General features: G+C 42.5%; 8 protein-coding genes across 8 annotated transcripts; 6 read left to right on the top strand and 2 right to left on the bottom strand.

Moving 5' to 3' along the window:
• Positions 1 to 8: 8 nt before the first annotated feature.
• BDB00DRAFT_937136 (programmed cell death protein 2) lies at positions 9 to 1,761 on the top strand. The gene is made up of 4 exons (XM_053129244.1): positions 9 to 228; positions 322 to 405; positions 478 to 578; positions 670 to 1,761. The coding sequence occupies exons 1-4, from the start codon at positions 73 to 75 to the stop codon at positions 1,478 to 1,480; spliced, it is 1,152 nt and encodes a 383-aa protein (XP_052982621.1). The 5' UTR covers positions 9 to 72; the 3' UTR covers positions 1,481 to 1,761.
• Positions 1,762 to 1,859: 98 nt separating this feature from the next.
• On the top strand, positions 1,860 to 3,126 carry BDB00DRAFT_758772 (transaldolase; the record flags this gene model as incomplete). The annotated part of the gene is made up of 4 exons (XM_053119086.1): positions 1,860 to 1,923; positions 2,033 to 2,246; positions 2,343 to 2,493; positions 2,575 to 3,126. The coding sequence occupies 4 exons, from the start codon at positions 1,860 to 1,862 to the stop codon at positions 3,124 to 3,126; spliced, it is 981 nt and encodes a 326-aa protein (XP_052982620.1).
• Positions 3,127 to 3,161: 35 nt separating this feature from the next.
• On the bottom strand, positions 3,162 to 4,225 carry BDB00DRAFT_869649 (uncharacterized protein; the record flags this gene model as incomplete). The annotated part of the gene is made up of 4 exons (XM_053126627.1): positions 3,162 to 3,236; positions 3,379 to 3,478; positions 3,548 to 3,597; positions 4,145 to 4,225. The coding sequence occupies 4 exons, from the start codon at positions 4,223 to 4,225 to the stop codon at positions 3,162 to 3,164; spliced, it is 306 nt and encodes a 101-aa protein (XP_052982619.1).
• A 1,757-nt stretch (positions 4,226 to 5,982) lies between these two features.
• Positions 5,983 to 6,639, top strand: BDB00DRAFT_869648 (uncharacterized protein; the record flags this gene model as incomplete). Its single annotated transcript, XM_053126626.1, has 1 exon — positions 5,983 to 6,639. The coding sequence occupies one exon, from the start codon at positions 5,983 to 5,985 to the stop codon at positions 6,637 to 6,639; it is 657 nt and encodes a 218-aa protein (XP_052982618.1).
• A 38-nt stretch (positions 6,640 to 6,677) lies between these two features.
• Positions 6,678 to 8,084, top strand: BDB00DRAFT_869647 (uncharacterized protein; the record flags this gene model as incomplete). Its single annotated transcript, XM_053126625.1, has 3 exons — positions 6,678 to 6,714; positions 6,836 to 7,102; positions 8,023 to 8,084. 3 exons carry the CDS (start codon positions 6,678 to 6,680, stop codon positions 8,082 to 8,084), a joined length of 366 nt encoding a protein of 121 aa, XP_052982617.1.
• Positions 8,085 to 9,656: 1,572 nt separating this feature from the next.
• On the top strand, positions 9,657 to 12,076 carry BDB00DRAFT_810078 (cytochrome P450). The gene is made up of 8 exons (XM_053122529.1): positions 9,657 to 9,911; positions 10,013 to 10,075; positions 10,164 to 10,367; positions 10,461 to 10,928; positions 11,021 to 11,269; positions 11,346 to 11,541; positions 11,648 to 11,672; positions 11,761 to 12,076. The coding sequence occupies exons 1-8, from the start codon at positions 9,719 to 9,721 to the stop codon at positions 11,944 to 11,946; spliced, it is 1,584 nt and encodes a 527-aa protein (XP_052982616.1). The 5' UTR covers positions 9,657 to 9,718; the 3' UTR covers positions 11,947 to 12,076.
• Positions 12,077 to 13,530: 1,454 nt separating this feature from the next.
• Positions 13,531 to 13,845, bottom strand: BDB00DRAFT_732649 (uncharacterized protein; the record flags this gene model as incomplete). Its single annotated transcript, XM_053118341.1, has 1 exon — positions 13,531 to 13,845. A coding segment is annotated over one exon (315 nt), but the record flags the coding sequence as incomplete, so codon positions are not given.
• A 2,513-nt stretch (positions 13,846 to 16,358) lies between these two features.
• Positions 16,359 to 17,093, top strand: BDB00DRAFT_810068 (uncharacterized protein; the record flags this gene model as incomplete). Its single annotated transcript, XM_053122528.1, is given in 5 exon segments — positions 16,359 to 16,491; positions 16,511 to 16,539; positions 16,556 to 16,623; positions 16,748 to 16,823; positions 17,082 to 17,093. The coding sequence occupies 5 exon segments, from the start codon at positions 16,458 to 16,460 to the stop codon at positions 17,091 to 17,093; spliced, it is 219 nt and encodes a 72-aa protein (XP_052982614.1). The 5' UTR covers positions 16,359 to 16,457.
• Between the last annotated feature and the right edge of the window lie 185 nt (positions 17,094 to 17,278).

Here is a 17,278-nt window from a genome sequence, read left to right as displayed (position 1 = left end):
TGGTGTGCGCCTCTTTAAAAAAATACCTCGATCGATTGAAAAAAAAAAAAAACACATTGCATCTAATTGATAATGAGCGATACCGACAGCGACGTTTCTGAACTCGACCAACGCGAATTAAGCGAAGCTGTTGCTGCAGACAAATGGGTTTCTCAGCTCGGTTATTGTGAAGATCCCGAGACACCGTTAACAGCAGACACCTTTCCTAGTAAATCGGGTGGCAAGCCTGTATGCCAAAAAAAAAAAAAAAAACACACGCGACTTGTATAATTTTCTGGCAAAAAAAGACGCTCACATACACATGTACATGTATCAATATAGGCATGGTTGAATCCTGAGCATGTTCTCGACGTTGAAAATGCCACATGTGGTAATTGTAGTGAACCCTTGATTCTTTTATTACAGGTATAACTCTTTTTTCTTCTTCTTTGGGTAAAACGTCCAAAAAGTGTTTGTCTGATATCGAATATTTATTAGCTGTACACACCCGAAGACGAGCCTGTAGAAGCATTCCATCGTGCTGTCTATGTCTTTTGCTGCAAGAACGGCGGCTGTCACAAGCAAGATTGGACACAATGGTGAGAGAGAAAAAAGAAAGAAAAGGGGGGGTGGGCGCGATAAAAAGTATGGATGGTATAATTAAAAAAAAACCCGCCCCATTTGTTATAGTTTCAAAGTATACCGAAGCCAGCTGCCTCGCGATAACCCTTACTATCCACCACCAGAAGACGAGGACGAAGAACAAGACGACGTCGCAATTGATTTTACACCAAAGCATTTCACGCCACCTAAAGAATGTGTTATCTGTGGCATGGCAGGCACCAAAGCATGTGGCAAATGTCAAGCAGCATACTATTGCTCGCGCCAACATCAATTAGTCGATTGGAACAGCTGTGGACACAAGCAATACTGTAACAACAGCAACGCAAAAGAACAAACAAAGCTACGTGCTGCTCGTCTGTTTACTGAGATGGAGATTGTCAGTGAACCCGAAGGACAAGGCGAGGATGGAAAAGAGGAAGAGGCACAAAAGGAGCACACGTCGAAAGAAACGGGCGAAAGATCCAACGAAACGGCACTCGCACTGCGAGGCGACGAAGCCTATGAGAACTCGGCGGTGGACGTGGATCAAGCGTTTCTCAAATTCCAGCTCAAGCTTGGCTTGTATCCGGACCAGGTCGTTCGTTATGAACGTGTGGAATATGACATGCCCGACCGAGAACCGTTGTGGGTGCAACAGGGCTCAAAGCCATCGATGGTGCCGGCGTGTGATCGATGTGGTGGACCACGGACATTCGAGTTCCAGATCTTGCCAACATTGCTCAACTACTTGGGCATCTCCCACACTGCGGATGATTCGTTGGATTGGGGCTCGTTGTATGTATATACGTGCAAGCACAACTGTTCAATCAGTCCAGAGGTGTTTGTGCCAGAGTATATCTGGAAGCAGGATTTCACTGCTGAGGGCATGAAATTATAGTGGAATTTCCTTTTCTGCTGTAATTTGTTATACTCCTCTCCCTCTCTCTCTCTCTCTCTCTCTCTCTCTCTCTTTGCGCCATCTCATACAATATTCTCATACAACACACAAACACATACACACGCATCACTTGTAGCTAGTACTAAATAGTAAAATACATATCATAATTACATCTTTCCTACACCCTCCCCCTTCCGCACCCAACGCATGCTTTCTGTTTAGGTTTTTGGGGGTTTGATCTCAATATTATGCATCCACAAAAAAAAAAATAAACTCAGCACACACGAAAAGAAAAAATATATAAACCCCATGCATTGATTATACTGCGCGCTTTTTTTATTTCTCTAATTCCACAACTCTTTTTGTAACAACCCCAATCATGTCCGTACTTGAACAATTGAAAAAATTCACCACTGTCGTTGCCGATACTGGCGACTTTGAAAGTATGTTGTCATACAGAGTGTGGCTCGTAAAGAAGAACGAGTAGTATAGGCCGTGGGCAAAAGACAAAGATCCAAGAAAGAGGAGGCTAACACATCTCTTACCAAATAGCTATTGCTGAATACAAGCCGCAGGATGCTACCACAAACCCATCGCTCATTTTGGCAGCTACTGAAAAGCCGCAGTATCAAAAGTTGATCCAAGATGCCATCCAGTTTGGTAAGAGCAAAGGCGGCTCTTTGGACGATCAGGCAAGCTGGGCTATGGATAAGCTGTTGGTGAACTTTGGTATCGAGATTCTCAAGATTGTACCCGGAAGAGTTTCGTAAGTAAAAAAAATACATCAATAGGAGGGACAGCCAGTAAGCTTTTTCTCCCTCTCTTCACAAAAAGACTTGTTTGTACTCATTGTAAAATTTAGGACTGAGGTCGATGCACGGCTCTCGTTTTCAACAGAGGCCACTATCGAAAAAGCAAAGCGTTTGATTCAATTGTACGCTGATGCTGGTATCGATAAGAAGCGCATCTTGATCAAGATTGCTTCTACGTATGAAGGCATTCGGGCTGCTCATGTAAGTTAGCGTATAACCACATCTAAAAAAAAAAACCCAGCCAGACATGTTGATGGTCGTGTGCGTTCTCTTCATGTTTAGACTCTTGAAACAGAACACGGAATCCACTGCAACTTGACGCTGTTGTTCAGCTTCCCACAAGCTGTCGCATGTGCCGAAGCTGGCGTCACTCTGATCTCACCCTTTGTCGGCCGTATCTTGGACTGGTACAAAAAGAACGCGCCTGGCACTGACTATGAAGGAGCGAACGACCCGGGTGTTCAATCCGTCACCAAAATCTTCCACTATTACAAGCAACACGGGTACAAGACTATTGTGATGGGCGCCTCTTTCCGCTCGGTCGAAGAGATCAAAGAACTAGCTGGCTGTGACTTTTTGACCATCTCACCCAAATTGTTGGCCGAACTCGCCAAGGACAATGGCAAGCTTGCGCAGAAACTGGGTACTGACCAGGCAGTTCAGCATGACAAGCAGGAGAAAGTCACATTTTTCACAGATGAAAATGCGTTCCGTTGGGAGTTTAATCAGGATGCCATGGCGGTGGATAAGTTGGCTGAAGGTATTCGCAACTTTGCCAAGGATGGAAACAAGCTGCTGAGCTCTCTCAAGGATGGTATTCAAAAGAACGCTTAAAGGAGGGGAGGGGGATGAAAAGCAACAATCTCTCTTTATTCTGTTGTAGGGCTGTCCACATTGAAATCTTCATACACTTGATGTAGTGTCTTGCCAGTCTTTTGCGCATACTTGAAATAATCGTAGTGCATTTGTATGATTTGTACATGGCCCATAAAAAAATAATAACAAATGAATCAATCCATTCATACTTCTTTTCTTTCTGTTGATTGTGCTATGGTTCTAAGAGACAAACTGGGGTTGTGAGCTTACGATTCCAATCAGCATGGTGGCAGTGTCCTTGAGATCGTTAAATTCGTGCAGCAAACGAATACGTCGCTGGAACACTCGTGCAGCATCCTTTTCATCCATCCTTCATTACATAAGCAGTTATTTCATGTTGGCTTCGTTCTATGTTCTGGGTCCTTGATAGATTACTTACTCTAACTCATTGCACAAGGCCTCGTACTCGCTGCGCAACTCTTCGATTTTCTAACGATGAAAAGATCATATGATTATTAATATACTAGATGCAACGTACAGTGAAAACTACAGCAAGTGTTTGAAAGGAAAACCAAAGAGAACTTTTACTTTTTTTCTTGCTTCCATTGACGACACTGTGATTTGGAAAAGGTACGGGTGTAACAAGCACGTCAAGTTCAACAAAGAGGAGAAAGGAAAACGAGAAAAAAAACCTAGGCGCAGCCCCTGCTGATCACTTGTAGAATTTTGACAGCCCGAGCATCGCCACGCCATTTTTAGGTTGCTTGTCGTCAACAAAAGTTAGTATGCCACATATATATTCATGCTTCTACTCCGGTCAACATTCGTATCTTTTCGAGAAAAAAAAAACTACTTTGATCATCGTCGTAAAATATGTCCAACGGTCTAATAGTCTGCTACTTTTACGCTTACATAGCTTATAATCGTGCTGATGTGCTGAGTGGGAATACAGCAGCACCTTTTGGGGAAATAATTGTGTCATTGACCATTCTCTTTTGTGATATTGCAGCTTTTTAGGCAACTGCATTGACCATACGTTATCAACGTGTTTATCATAATCGTAATCACCCGAACAATTTCCACCTATGCGTCGGTCCAGATGATCTTTGTAAACCATTGTGTCATCAATGTTGGCGAAGGTCAATGTACTGCTATTCGTTTACTTCTTCCAAGTGTTAATATTCTTACACAGCATAAAGTTTGGCTGCTTTTATTCTTAATCAAGCTATTATCAGAAACAAAAAATGGCTCTACCATCACTGGCAGCAGGAACAAATTTGAATGAGTGCCGCTTATCAATTGCCTGATAAAAGTATATCATAATAAAGGCTTAGACCTAACATATTTGTAGTTCTATTTGATGACTGTGAACGCAGCGCTCTTTAGCATTTTCGCTCTAGTCTGGTCTACAAAGAAAAGACAGAGAGAGAGAGAGAATTACCCTGTTCGGCAGCAACGAACCTCTCGATACAAAAACAGTTGCATAAAAATTTGTATCTTGAGGATTTAGTACTACGTGGTACATCTTGGGGTATTTGTCGTACACAATAATGCAAAACCCAGATTATAGCAAACCCAGCAATGTGTATTATGTACCACCACAAGTACGTCATCATGCATGGTTCTTTTAATGGTAAAGTGAATACACATACGGTACTACGTTGTACAGCATTGCAGTAGCTGAAACCTTGTAAAGCTTGCGCAGCGTTCATCCCTCGTCATCTCCAAAAGAAATGATCCTCTTTTCGGAGTTATATTGTTTCAGATCAGCATCGTACTTCTATCGTATCACTTTTTTTTTTCAAGCCGCCCACTGGCTCATTCTGTTATTACGCGCTTAACAGCAAAGATGGTTAGCATCTTGTGCTTGATATGTACAACCATACATGTATGTCGTGGTCCATGATGCGTTCAAGAAACACAGTGACCCATCATTGTCTTCTGTAGCAAGTAAAAAGTACAATCATGGTACGGGAATTGATAGGGGCACGACAAGTTCTAATAATAAATATAATATGTTACACGGAGCAGCATAGCTGACACTCTTGTGTTAATTATAGCAGATGGGTGGTGTCGTGCCCGTAAGAAGCACAGAGCGTATGTTCTATGTTAGAAGTCAATTGGATGACATATGTAGGTGGGACGCGTCGTGCCCGTAAGGAGGGCATTCGAAAGACGTATTAGTAAAAACTTGCCTTGATTTATTTTTTAAAGCACTCTTGCCACTTCCTTAACACCAAATATATGAATAAATGTCGTGCTTATGAACTTGACGATTGACCGATTTATCAGGATCGCGATTTGCAGAGGTTGGGGAGCATTTAGCCACCGGTGCTGAAACAACACCAGCCGTCTAAAAAGCTACTTGGATGAAAGGAACCAAACGAACCAGGCGAAGAAAGCTTTATAGCCTTTCGTACATTCAACATACTAAGTAGGATATTGGTGAATACCTATATAAATTCTGAGCATAGACATCGTAACGGCGTGAACCGTTAAGACAATATCCAACCTACGGTGCGGCTGTTAGAACTACCAGTGGTCGGGACGATGAATAATATAATAACGACACTAGATATAGAAGTATGAATATAAATCAAGTAGGGCAGACATATAACCCGATAGTTATTCAGATGTACTATATACAGACGGGATCCTGAAAATGATCCTTCATCGCTTTATCTTTGACATATTCGAGTCCTATCTCCTGTTGTTTGTTATTGTTAACATTGTCATCCACTCACTCACACTCGCGATTGTAAGTATTACCTGGGCCGACACTTTTACAGACGTTCTGCAACAAGGATGTATGAGCTTTTGATTTCTTAATCCTATGTAACTTATAAATCACAAAGTACTATTCCAGTATCGACAATGGATCACGACTATATGCAAGAGCTTCTTGGACGCCAATTCGTGTCAAAACAATCGATAAAGATCGCTGCTAATGCATTGGCTATCAGAATGAATGTAAAATATCTACAATACACAGCAACAAGAGAGCTGCAACATTCCATTGCGCACATGGCGGGTAATATTACAAAAACTCTCACTCCGTTACGAAGGAGAGACGCGCCAACGGCAAAGGTCGACTATCAAGAGTGGATGTACCTGGATTATGAGAGCTGCTGTAAACGATGGCGGCAAATGGCTCGTGAAATTCGTAAGCTCAACAAACATAATCACCCACTTGACAAAAATGACGATTACTACGCCGTGAACCGCAAGCCAGACGAAGAAATGTCGATGCAAATACTTTCGATGACAGATAGTGGCAGTAAGCCATTGCAAATATGGAAGCAATTGAAGAATACCGACGACGGCATCATTATGAATTTGCGTGATCTTTACAACTTTCGACAGCAGGTTTTCGACGAAGATCGTCATGGCAAATTTAGTCGCATATTCGAGAACTTAGTCGCACGAGATTACATCATTCGTTGTCGAGTCGACAGCAGCTCTAAATCTCTTGACGCCATTTTGCTACTCATCCTGTTGCCCTCGAGAAAGCTCGAAGATTCACTGAAATAATAGCGTTGGATGCTACTTATCAAACGAATACCACGAAAATGCCGTTGATCAATGTTGTGGCTGTCAGCAACCTCGGTACTAAAGATCTGCGCAATGTCTTGGTCGCATCCATTTTTGTTACCAATGAAAAAAGCAGCTTCGTATGAATGGGTAGTCGACACTTTGAAGCAAACCATCGTCGGTATATTTATAACAGACGAAGAAAGGTCGTTACTTGGAGCAATCGAGCAGTCGTTCCCAGAATCGCAACATGTTTTATGCGGATGGCATGTAACCCCGCACCTCAGAACCAACCTGGGTGGTAGTTTCCCTGCCAAAAGCCCGGAGATAGACGAAGTACGACGATGCATTGATACATTAGTATCCAATAGAGACCAAGAAAGTTTCGACGAAGCTGTAGAATCTTACTATTTGTTGGCGGAAAAGGCAGCGTTGGCATTTGCAAGAACAAATAGTGAAGAAAGTAAGTTTCATTGCTATCATTTTATATAATTATCTATGATAAAAAGCATATCTATTATGATTTAACCTCAAACTGGAAAAGAAAGTGCTTGTGAATATTAAGCATAATAATCCTTAGAGCCAAAAGATGAAAAAGAAGAAAAGAAAGAAGAAGACAACAAATCGACTAAGCAAATGTAATTTAAAAGAAGCCGAATATGTTGCTAGCCTTGCTGCAAAAAAAAGAGCTCAAGTTAGACAGGTAATGGTAGAGGTTTGGTTAGCAATATTTTATTACTGACTACCGGTAAGATATCTTACTTTCAAGGTAAAGTGGGGCGGCCACTACGTCGGTAACCTTCTGAGCCTTGGGCTTCGCTCAACATCGCGCGTTGAAGGCATTCATTGGCAACTCAAGTACACCATGCAAACCACTGGTAGCTTGTTCCGTACTTTCAAAGCTATAAGCGCTGTCATGGAAAAATCGGTAACCTCCAAAGAATATGTAACTATTGTGTTTTGAAACAGTGTCTCATATACTGAACCGGTAAATAGATGCAAGAAGAAGAAAAAGAGTTCCTGCACAGTATTAGTAACAAGCCAATATATGACCGACTGGAAATGCAAGCGATGCAAGAATTGTTTGACAAAGTGTCTTTTTTTGCATTAAGCAAGATAAGAAATGAGCTGCAAAAAGCATGGGAGACTGCCGGAAAGAAACGCAAAGTCATACGGGCTGTATGTGCGAGTTATGATTAACTATGGCTTACCTTGTCAACATCACATCGTGCATGCGGGATTATATGTGAGCCTGAATCATATATCTGAACGCTGGCACTTAAAAATATGACACAGGTACAGTATATTAGATTTTCAACATTCATCATATTATGTTGAGCCCCAATACATAGTACTGACGCTTTTGTTTATTCTATATCATAGATCTCCTCGAGTTTCGTAGTAGCGATGACGAAGTACAAAGATCGCAAATAACGACATTGTAAAAAGATTACAGCAAGCAGTAGATTCACTATAATCTGATCAACAAAAGTTCGACCTCCTTGCAGAGATGAGCAGTGTTATAGAAACATATTCTCCAACCAAGCTTGATGACCTGCTTCTTCCAGAGAACGTAAAAACAAAAGGGCGCCCCAAAAGAAACGAAAGGAAAAGATTACCATCGAAGTTTGAAACTTTGGATAAGGAGGATAAAATGGCCAAGAAAAAATTGTTTGTAGACCGAGAAGTGACATTGTCAACTTCAAGCGAACCCGATGGTATGGAGTTTATCCTACCTGGAAAAAGAGATTTGGAAGACGACTATCTGGAAAAAAGCAGGAAGAAAAAGGTATCATTCTATATTTGAGTATCCTCGATCATGGTGTTCAGTACTGTACTAACTTATTTTACAAAGCAAAAGGACACGAAGGCTCAAAACACTTTTGCCCTTCGCAGTTTTGGTTTTGTGCCCCGGCTTGTGCCCAAATTGCAGCCGATACGTATCGCGTTCCAGTCGCCGTTTACCCAGCAGAAGAAGAAAGCTCGTCCCTCCCTCCACTTCTATACTTACCGTTCGAAGGCACAAGGAAAAATGTAGACCCATGCCGATCATCATGCAGCTAGTTCAAAATATCCATTGGTCTACTGTACTAATGAAAAGGTCAACGACTGTTGAATTGAACATTATGTGCAAGAGGCTTGTAGATCTATGGGAGAGGCCAAAGATTTGCGAAAATACGTGTGACGCTACTTGGCGATTAAAAAGACGCCAGAACAAGACCCAGCAGAACAGATTATAGACTTTACGCAAACTTAATCGGTAAGCTAAAGGCCCAGTAAAACAAAATACACTAATGTTTTTACTCTAACATGCTTTGCTCAAGACCTTGACACTTATTTAGAAGCGCCTCTACTATACTTGATATTTTACACATTCACAGCGCTACATAGAAAGGTTTCTCTCTTTGTATTTCTCTTTCTTATGATACATTTTAAACCATCATAGTTTCTTCCTTTTCTTGTTTTCCATCCTCTACATAGATTCCTTTGTCTCTCAATTGTTTTAATAATACGGAATGCAGCTGTCAGCTTGATATCATACTTCGTGACGTACATATTTATATACCATAAACGTTTGCTGGGCAAACATCTATGAAACTTTTACATATTCTATGTAGAAAGAGTATGGAATATCCTATATCAAGTAAGTTTAATACAGAATTCTTTAAATAAGCACAAGAAATCAATGCTTCTTACCGGCACGACGCGTCCCGCCTACAAACGTCATCCGATTGACTTCTTGCATAAAACATACGCGCTGTGCTTCTTACGGGCACGACACCACCCATCTGCTATAATTAACACAAGAGCGTCAGCTATGCTGCTCTGTGTAACATATTCTATTTATTATATATTATTAGAACTTGTCGTGCCCCTATTAATTCCCTAATGGTACTGATTGGGTTAGCTCACATCACCACAAAAAGGAATCACGTACGTCATCTATAGGGTGACCGCTGTTAGTATCATAAACAAAAGAGAAGTACAGCACAGAAGATTAAAAGTATAAATCGAGACACTTTCTGGGCAGCTTGTCTCCTCTTTGTTCATCGTTACATACCTACTTCCCCCCCCCCAAATGGATTTACAACACGGTACCAACTTTTATAAAGTAGTCTCCAAACATGCTTCTGAAAACTCCACCACAGCCGCTGCGGTGCTAGGGCTTGCTGCCTGTGCTTGGTTATTACTTCGATCCTCGAAGGACAGCAAAAACTATGAAACCGATGCGATTGAAATACCAACACCCTGTAGCTCACTTCCTTACTTTGGTAGCTTTTCTCACTATTTACTTTTAAGCCTATTAATTTAAAACACTAGTACGACTTTGAGCTATGCCTTTACATGGAAGCTTATCAGAATTGCTTTATAGGCCACATGTTTGCACTTGGGAAAAAACCTATTACGCAGTTGACTAACTGGAACAAGGAACTAGGTTTGTAAATCAAGAAAAGTATACAATTTACTATCATACACTTTGACTTATCCTCAAAAAATAAATCTTTTCTCTTTCTTGATGATAGGTCCGATTATCTCTGTTAAGATGGGAGTAAGGCAATGGGTAGTTGTGAGCGACCCTTTTCTCGCTCATGAAATATTCAATGTCAACGGAAGGTTTACCTCTGAAAGACCACAGACACCATTCTTTTCCGACCATTATGCTATGGGTGGCAAAGGAATTGCAGGTGCTAACCCGTCATTGTTATGGAAAAAAACTCGGGCGGCTGGTATGTTATCACTCTAGATCCTTTTTTATTCCATACTTGTTCTTTAACGAAATGCAAACCAGAGAGAAAGAAGGCTACAGCAAACACTTTTAGTATTCCAGATCCTCTCACCCAAAAACCGGCCCGCGTTCGATAAATTGCATATCCCTGAAGCCGACATGCTGATTGAGAACCTTTTGGCTGCTACGGATCGAGACGGTTCTGTGGATGTCATGCCATTCTTGCTATTTACTGCGGTCAATGTGATTGCCACTACATGTTTTGGAAAAAGAGCAGAGAGCACGGACGATCCACTCTTTAAAAATATTACTGAGTGGATGCACGAAGCATCTCATCTAGCATCAGCTGCAGAGGAAATGAGCGGTTTCCTTCCTATCCTGTCGATCTGGGACGTGCTGTCTCAGAAAAGGAAAAGAATGCAGCGTTTTGTTGAGCGACGCACTACTTCCCTCCAACAGCTGGTTGCGGAAGTGATTGAAAACGACGTGGAGTGCTTTACCAAATCACTGCTTCAGCAGCAAGAAATTAGTGACGACAACGAAAATCTTTTGGTGACATTGTGTAAGTTACATATCATTTGGAAAAAAAATAAAGAAGATTAATAGCAAAGACGAAGAATTTTTTAATTTCTTATCGCGTATTTTTACATTTAGCTGATATGGCACTTGCTGGCGGAGAAACGACTGCCGTGATGCTGGGATGGTCAATGGCAATTCTGTGTCGTTATCCTAAAGTTCAAAAATCGATTCGCGAAGAGCTGGATCAATTCATTCGTACCTACGGAAGGCTTCCTACTTTTGAAGATCGAGATTGCGTGCCGTATTGCATATCTGTTCAGAAGGAATGCATGCGCTATCGCTCAATAACCCATCTTGGACTGCCCCATGTTAGCAATCAAGAGAGTAAGTCTTCCGTAATTCATTTATATTCTGTTGTATCTGCTGTCTTCTTGTCAGCCAACCGTCTTATTGGTTTTAGTTATATGCGGTGGATATCGCATTCCGAAAGGAGCGACTCTATTTTGCAATATGCAGGCTATGCATAGAAACGAGTCTTTCTACAGCGATGCACACGCGTTCGTGCCAGATCGGTACCTTCGTGATCTCAAACCCATGCATTCTTCAGCAAATTCACAAGTGGAAGGACGCGACCATTTTAACTTTGGTTGGGGAAGGTAATGCTGTTGCTATTGCCTTTGTAGTAGTTTGATGATGCTCATGAGAACTGCTTACTGACTTACCACTTGCTTCTTCTGTTTCATCACTGTATATCTGCTTTAGGAGAACCTGTCCTGGCGCTTTTCTGGTATAGTATTCCCGGATAGGTTTTAGTGGGCATTTTCGAAAGAGCGCATATGGAAAGGAATACTAACCCTCTTTGAAATAATTTTAAGGCCGAGCTAGAAATATTCAATGTATATGTACGACTATTTTCCAAGTGTGTCATTGAACCAGTTGCCAACGAAGATGGTGTACCTGTATATCCGGATTTGGACACGTTTGACGAAGGAGGTGTCGTCACGTTGCCTTACAAACCTGTCATGCGCGTTGTCAGACGCACGGATCCTGTCGTGTACTGATGGATTTTATTTTGCTTTTAACCCTTAGGATTATAAATAAATATCATAAAAGAAGAGTAGCTGCAGTTCTAGTCTGTAAAATATTAGCTTCTCCTCTCCTCTCTTCTATTGATGTGTTTGGTTTCGCGGAAGAGACAACGAGAGTACTACTTTATATGTATTTCTTTTACCTTCTTCGCTCTTTTCAGTACTGCACAGAAAATCTTCTATGGATAAACCTTTTGTTGCCTGCTGCACTGAACGTATAAATATACTTACGGAGATGGCAACTGGCTGTCCTCAGCGGAAAAGGTTGACCTTTTGTGGCACAAGGTGACTCGAGCTATACCAGTTGATTTTTTGGCTCTTACTTTTCAGGAGAACACGACCGAGAAAAGTTGATTATAATCTTGGAATCACTCATATAGTTGTTATTTAACAATCGATTAGCTATTTCGTAGAAAAAAGCTACATGGGACTGGAAAGACTTCTTCGATAGTTCGTTACAATTCCAAGACTTTTTCCGCTTAATAAGTCAACCTCAATCATCAATGCTTCTTGCATGACGAAATTATACGAGAAGCAACGATTTCTTAAATGTTAACTTAAGAATTATCGGATAAAGGGCCGCAACCATTGCTACACTGTTTCATCTAAACTCACAGAATTCTCGGAAACTACATATTCAATTAGCCAATACGAAGCTCACCAGTAAGGAAGTTATTGAATATCTGTCTGTCGAAATGAATGCTTGGTAAGTCAATTTTAAGCAACCCGACAAAATGATAAAGGAAATAGCATGATATTTTTTATAAGCATATTCATCGATAAACGCTACTATACATATATCGGAAAATTAGCAGCATTATCTCATAACAGTGTTTGGTGCATATAGTAAGTTTTCGAAATTTAAAACTTGCGATTTAGGTCTATGGTATCATTAGCATAATAGCAACATCTTAGCGTAAAAGAAAAAAAGTATACGCCATCCTTTCATAAAAAAACATATTTTAATGATGATCTAAGGCTCGGCTCTCGTCTCATTCTTTGCCCAAGGGCTGCCCTGGAAAAGTCAACCTGGGATCACATCCATAAAATAAACGAGGCGTTTCACCACGTCATCCAGGTGAGGTACTGTATAAAGAGTTGCAACCAGAAAGTAGTCCTGGTTCATAAACGACCCATTAAGGTTAATAGAATATTCATATTTCTGTAAGCCTGGCTACGAAAGCAGGTCGTCTTTTGTAAACGTTCCATAGTACAAATCAACTACGTAACTGATCGCGTCATGATACAAAATACCTTCTGCTCTGGTAAGTACTATGGCTTATTGGCGAACACATCAAAAGCACAGGTAGCACCCAGCTGTATGTTCCAAGCACTGTGAGGAAGTCATTAACTGCACACCTGCAGAAGACGCTTTGATATGGATATGCTCATTCTTTTTCTTTTGTATGAGCCGGGTAGAGGCTGAAATTTTAATGGTTGGTCACACGTTCAGGGAAGTGGCGTGCGAAAGAATAGTGAAAAAAGGTACAGATTAAGATATATAAGACATTATTCATCCACAGAAATCTGAGGATGTAGTTGGTGGTAGAGGTGGAGGACAGATTGGACAACGATGGTCGGGTCAAAGGGGATGCGGTCGAAAACCAGCCGCCAGTATGCGCGCCAAAGAGCAAGAAGCGTACTCTGGACGGCGGAGATGTAGTGGGGGAGTGTGGATGGAGGAGCAAGGGACCAATTGAGCTCTGTGATGAACTGTGAAAGGCCCAGAACTGTTGGTTCGGCGTAAACGACAACACTCCAAACTTGTGTCCATACCCGCCAGCGCGGTGGACAGGTGATGAGAAAATGCGGGATTGTGTCGAGCTCAGAGTTGCAGAGCAGACAAATGGAAGAAGGTATAAAACCGGGGACGCGATAGTGCAGGCGTTGGGCCGTCGGTAAGGTGCGGTGCAGGGTGCGGAACCTGTTGCGCACCGGATGGAACATGGTGGTGGCCCAAAAGGTAGCCCATTGACTGGGTGATAGGTTGTTGCTGGTGTTGTTGATCAGAAGAGTGGTTGAATGCTGGCAGCGTTCTCGATAGCACCAAGTGTTGGTAACTTGGTCGAGGATGGAGCTGAGCGCTTGCCACAAAGGGAAGCCATCCATGGTGCCGAAAGTGTTGTCGTGACCACCGAGGGCACGATCGCCAGACAGACAGAGACGAGCAAAGAACGGTTTCAACTGGATGGTTCCATCCATAACGGCGGTGATGAAGCGGCGAAGGGCTCGGGGAATGTTGCCATCTGTTGGCATACGTGGCCGAAGGTAGCCCAGAGCGTTTTCAAAGACATAAACACCGTTTGCAACCATGGTGTTGAGAGTGGGGGAGCGGAGAAGCGAGGCAGTGTCTTGATCCGGTGCTGCAGTCCAAATGGCTGTGGTGGGTAGGCATAGCGCTACAGCTGGTGGAAGTTGTATAGTCGAAGATATGCTCATCCTTTCCAATAGACTATGGCAGCGTCAAGGCTAGAGCAAATCAGCTTCTGACACCATCAAATTGTCAATCATGCTAACAGCCCTCCGACCACTGCGCACAGCCTTTCTTTCTCTTACAGTCCACCCAACCATTTGACACCAGCTGTAGTTCACGATGTCCAGTACGCAATGCCTGTAACCATCTTCTCGTGAGTCTTTTCTTTATGACTTTTTCTTTGTTTATATGCTCTCTTATTCCGCGTCATCGTACGCCTCGTCGTTACCTTTGCACCCAGCCAGCTAAAACAGTTAGAATAAGGTGTCGGAGTAGCTAATGTCTGCATAATTTTGGAATGAGATTTCTGAGCATGCGCAAAAGCTTTCGTCTTTGTGGTTTTGGAAGCTGCTTCCGTATCAGCAAAGCTCGATTCTCGCTTCTGCCATGCTTCTTTTTTTTTGTGAGATTCGTTGAAGAAAGTGTCGTTTGGAGGAGTCAGTCAGCTGTATATGATGAGCTAGGCGATCCATGCCGTGCGCGTACGATACTGTAAAGAAAGAGCGAGACCCATCGGCGTAGCATACCAGCTCGAGTACGTATTTTTTTCTGTTTTGTGTAACCAAAAAGCCCTATTTAGGCGCCTCATATAAAACAAGTCCCATTTAAGATAGCGCTTCACTGCCAGTATGGTACGCGGTGCCAGACCAGGATCTCTTCACCCAACCCACATAATCCACATGGCAAGGTAAATTCAATTCGTAACGCGGAATGCCAGTTACCCTCCCCCTCTTCATCGTCCCGCTTTTATTCTTTTAAAGCTTAATACCCGCTCTCAATCTATTTTCTTTTCTTAGAGGGCTCTAATGTATGGCAAGATCAACGTGCAAAGTCACGTTTTCTACAGTGTAAGTATTGTACTTTACGGACCTCTCTTTAAGAAACGTTGAATCTCTCTGTAGGGTGCAATCATTCTTAACATTTTGTCTGGATGACGCTGTTTTTTGATATAGACTATGCTGCGACGGTACGGCTTTACAATGGTATAGCCCGTATTGGTGCTCCATTTGTGGTCAACGTCAACCGTGCGGTTGTTGACTGCTTTTGGATGAACCATGGAGGGAGACATTCCTACCGGCATCGCTGCAATGTGATTGTAGTGAGAAGTAGGAAGATCTCTGCTACGGGCTTCCTGGTAACAATATCTTAGCCCATAAAGAGGTGGCCCCACAGGGAACCTTGAGAGAGACGGACCTGCCGGCATAAGACTAAGGCAGTCTTGGGTAGGAATGCTCTGCTATGGGCTAGGCGTGCATCATTATGGAACTTCGTTCGAAGCTGTCTTGATGCACGGCCGAAACCGACCGTCGCTAAACATGGCTGCTGGACACGCCTTCCTGTAAGTATAAATTATCTTGATTCACCCAATAGATCTGTTATCTCACTTTCTACTCATCTTATAGAGTCGATCCTTCTTGTCTCCACCTCCAACTTTGGCTTCCCACCCTGCGACGGTACGGCTTTACAATGGTGTGGCCCGTATTGGTGCTCCATTTGTGGTCGACGTCAACCGTGCGGTTGTTGACTGCTTTTGGATGAACCATGGAGGGAGACATTCCTACCGGCATCGCTGCAATGTGATTGTAGTGAGAAGTAGGAAGATCTCTGCTACGGGCTGGCCTCGGTATCAGTATCTTAGCCCGTAAAGAGGTGGCCCCACAGGGAACCTTGAGAGAGACGGACCTGCCGGCATAAGACTAAGGCAGTCTTGGGTAGGAATGCTCTGCTATGGGCTAGGCGTGCATCATTATGGAACTTCGTTCGAAGCTGTCTCGATGCACGGCCGGGAGCGACCGTCGCTAAACATGGCTGCTGGACACGCCTTCCTGTAAGTATAAATTATCTTCTTTTACCCAACGGATTTGTTATCTCACTTTCTACTCATCTTATAGAGTCGATCCTTCTTGTCTCCACCTCCAACTTAGGCTTCCCATCCTTCGACGTGTACCCTTCGACGTGTTTTGTCTTTTGTGGCAACGAGGACTGCTGAAATAGTATCTTACTCTCAACCATGCACACTCACACACTCACACATAGGCCTTTTTGTTTGTTCTAACTATTTAGTGTTCGCCAAGGAAGCACACGCCGTCAACGTGCTTGGTACGCCAGCCATGGCTATTCAAACGACTGTTCCTGAACAAGATGTTGCCGCATCGCCTTGCCGATATATATCTGATGTATGTACACTGCTGGATTGAATCTTGGGCTGCCATGCTGGCAAATACGGGCTAACCAAAGCCATATTAAGAAGGCACCAGCTTATACTAACCACACATCTATTCATCACTCTTCTTTTTGTAGAGACGACAGCCGCTTCCATTCCACACCATCAACTTATTTTTCTCTACTTTCCTCTCCTTCTCTTCATCCTTTCAATGTACTTTTATTTGTGTCTGTTTTTTCAATGTCATTTGCATATTCCTTGTATCGATCTTCACAATCTTTTCTTTGCACAATAGCATTTCCTCCGATAAATCATTGTTAAAGTTTATCTCCACGTTTTCGCATGGCTTCTTAGCCTATTATTTAGCAGCTTTCAAGATTTGGTTCGGTCAATCTTCTACTTTTAAAAAGCAATGGGTCTGTTCGAATCAAAAGACGATTCAGCGCCGCTCTTGTATTTATATCATAACAGCGAAAATATTGATTTCACCTGGATGTAATCCTATCATTGATTTGGATTTCAAAAGTTGCGGCTGAAAGAGAACATGTCCATGATAACTGCCCATAGAAAATACCAGCAGGGACACAAGATTTACGGCTTGCTTCCTTGCTATGTAAGACGCACAGACGCAGTTAGCACCATATGCTGGCCATCAGCACGATTGGATT

The sequence above is a fragment of the Zychaea mexicana genome (genome assembly GCF_025766255.1).
Source record: "Zychaea mexicana strain RSA 1403 chromosome Unknown BDB00scaffold_15, whole genome shotgun sequence".
In the NCBI taxonomy this organism is placed as follows: domain Eukaryota; kingdom Fungi; phylum Mucoromycota; class Mucoromycetes; order Mucorales; family Lichtheimiaceae; genus Zychaea; species Zychaea mexicana.
The sequence above is the reverse complement of the archived record's forward strand: the minus strand, read 5'-3'. Positions and strand labels throughout refer to the sequence as shown.

Bases quoted from the DNA above. Each gene is read 5' to 3' on its own strand.
- BDB00DRAFT_937136 (XM_053129244.1), top strand. From the start codon at position 73: ATGAGCGATACCGACAGCGACGTTTCTGAACTCGACCAACGCGAATTA. The intron at 229-321 runs GTATGCCAAAAA...GTATCAATATAG, and splicing joins GTAAATCGGGTGGCAAGCCT to GCATGGTTGAATCCTGAGCA. The intron at 579-669 runs GTGAGAGAGAAA...CATTTGTTATAG, and splicing joins AAGCAAGATTGGACACAATG to TTTCAAAGTATACCGAAGCC.
- BDB00DRAFT_810078 (XM_053122529.1), top strand. From the start codon at position 9,719: ATGGATTTACAACACGGTACCAACTTTTATAAAGTAGTCTCCAAACAT. The intron at 10,076-10,163 runs GTTTGTAAATCA...TCTTGATGATAG, and splicing joins TAACTGGAACAAGGAACTAG to GTCCGATTATCTCTGTTAAG. The intron at 11,270-11,345 runs GTAAGTCTTCCG...TATTGGTTTTAG, and splicing joins CCATGTTAGCAATCAAGAGA to TTATATGCGGTGGATATCGC.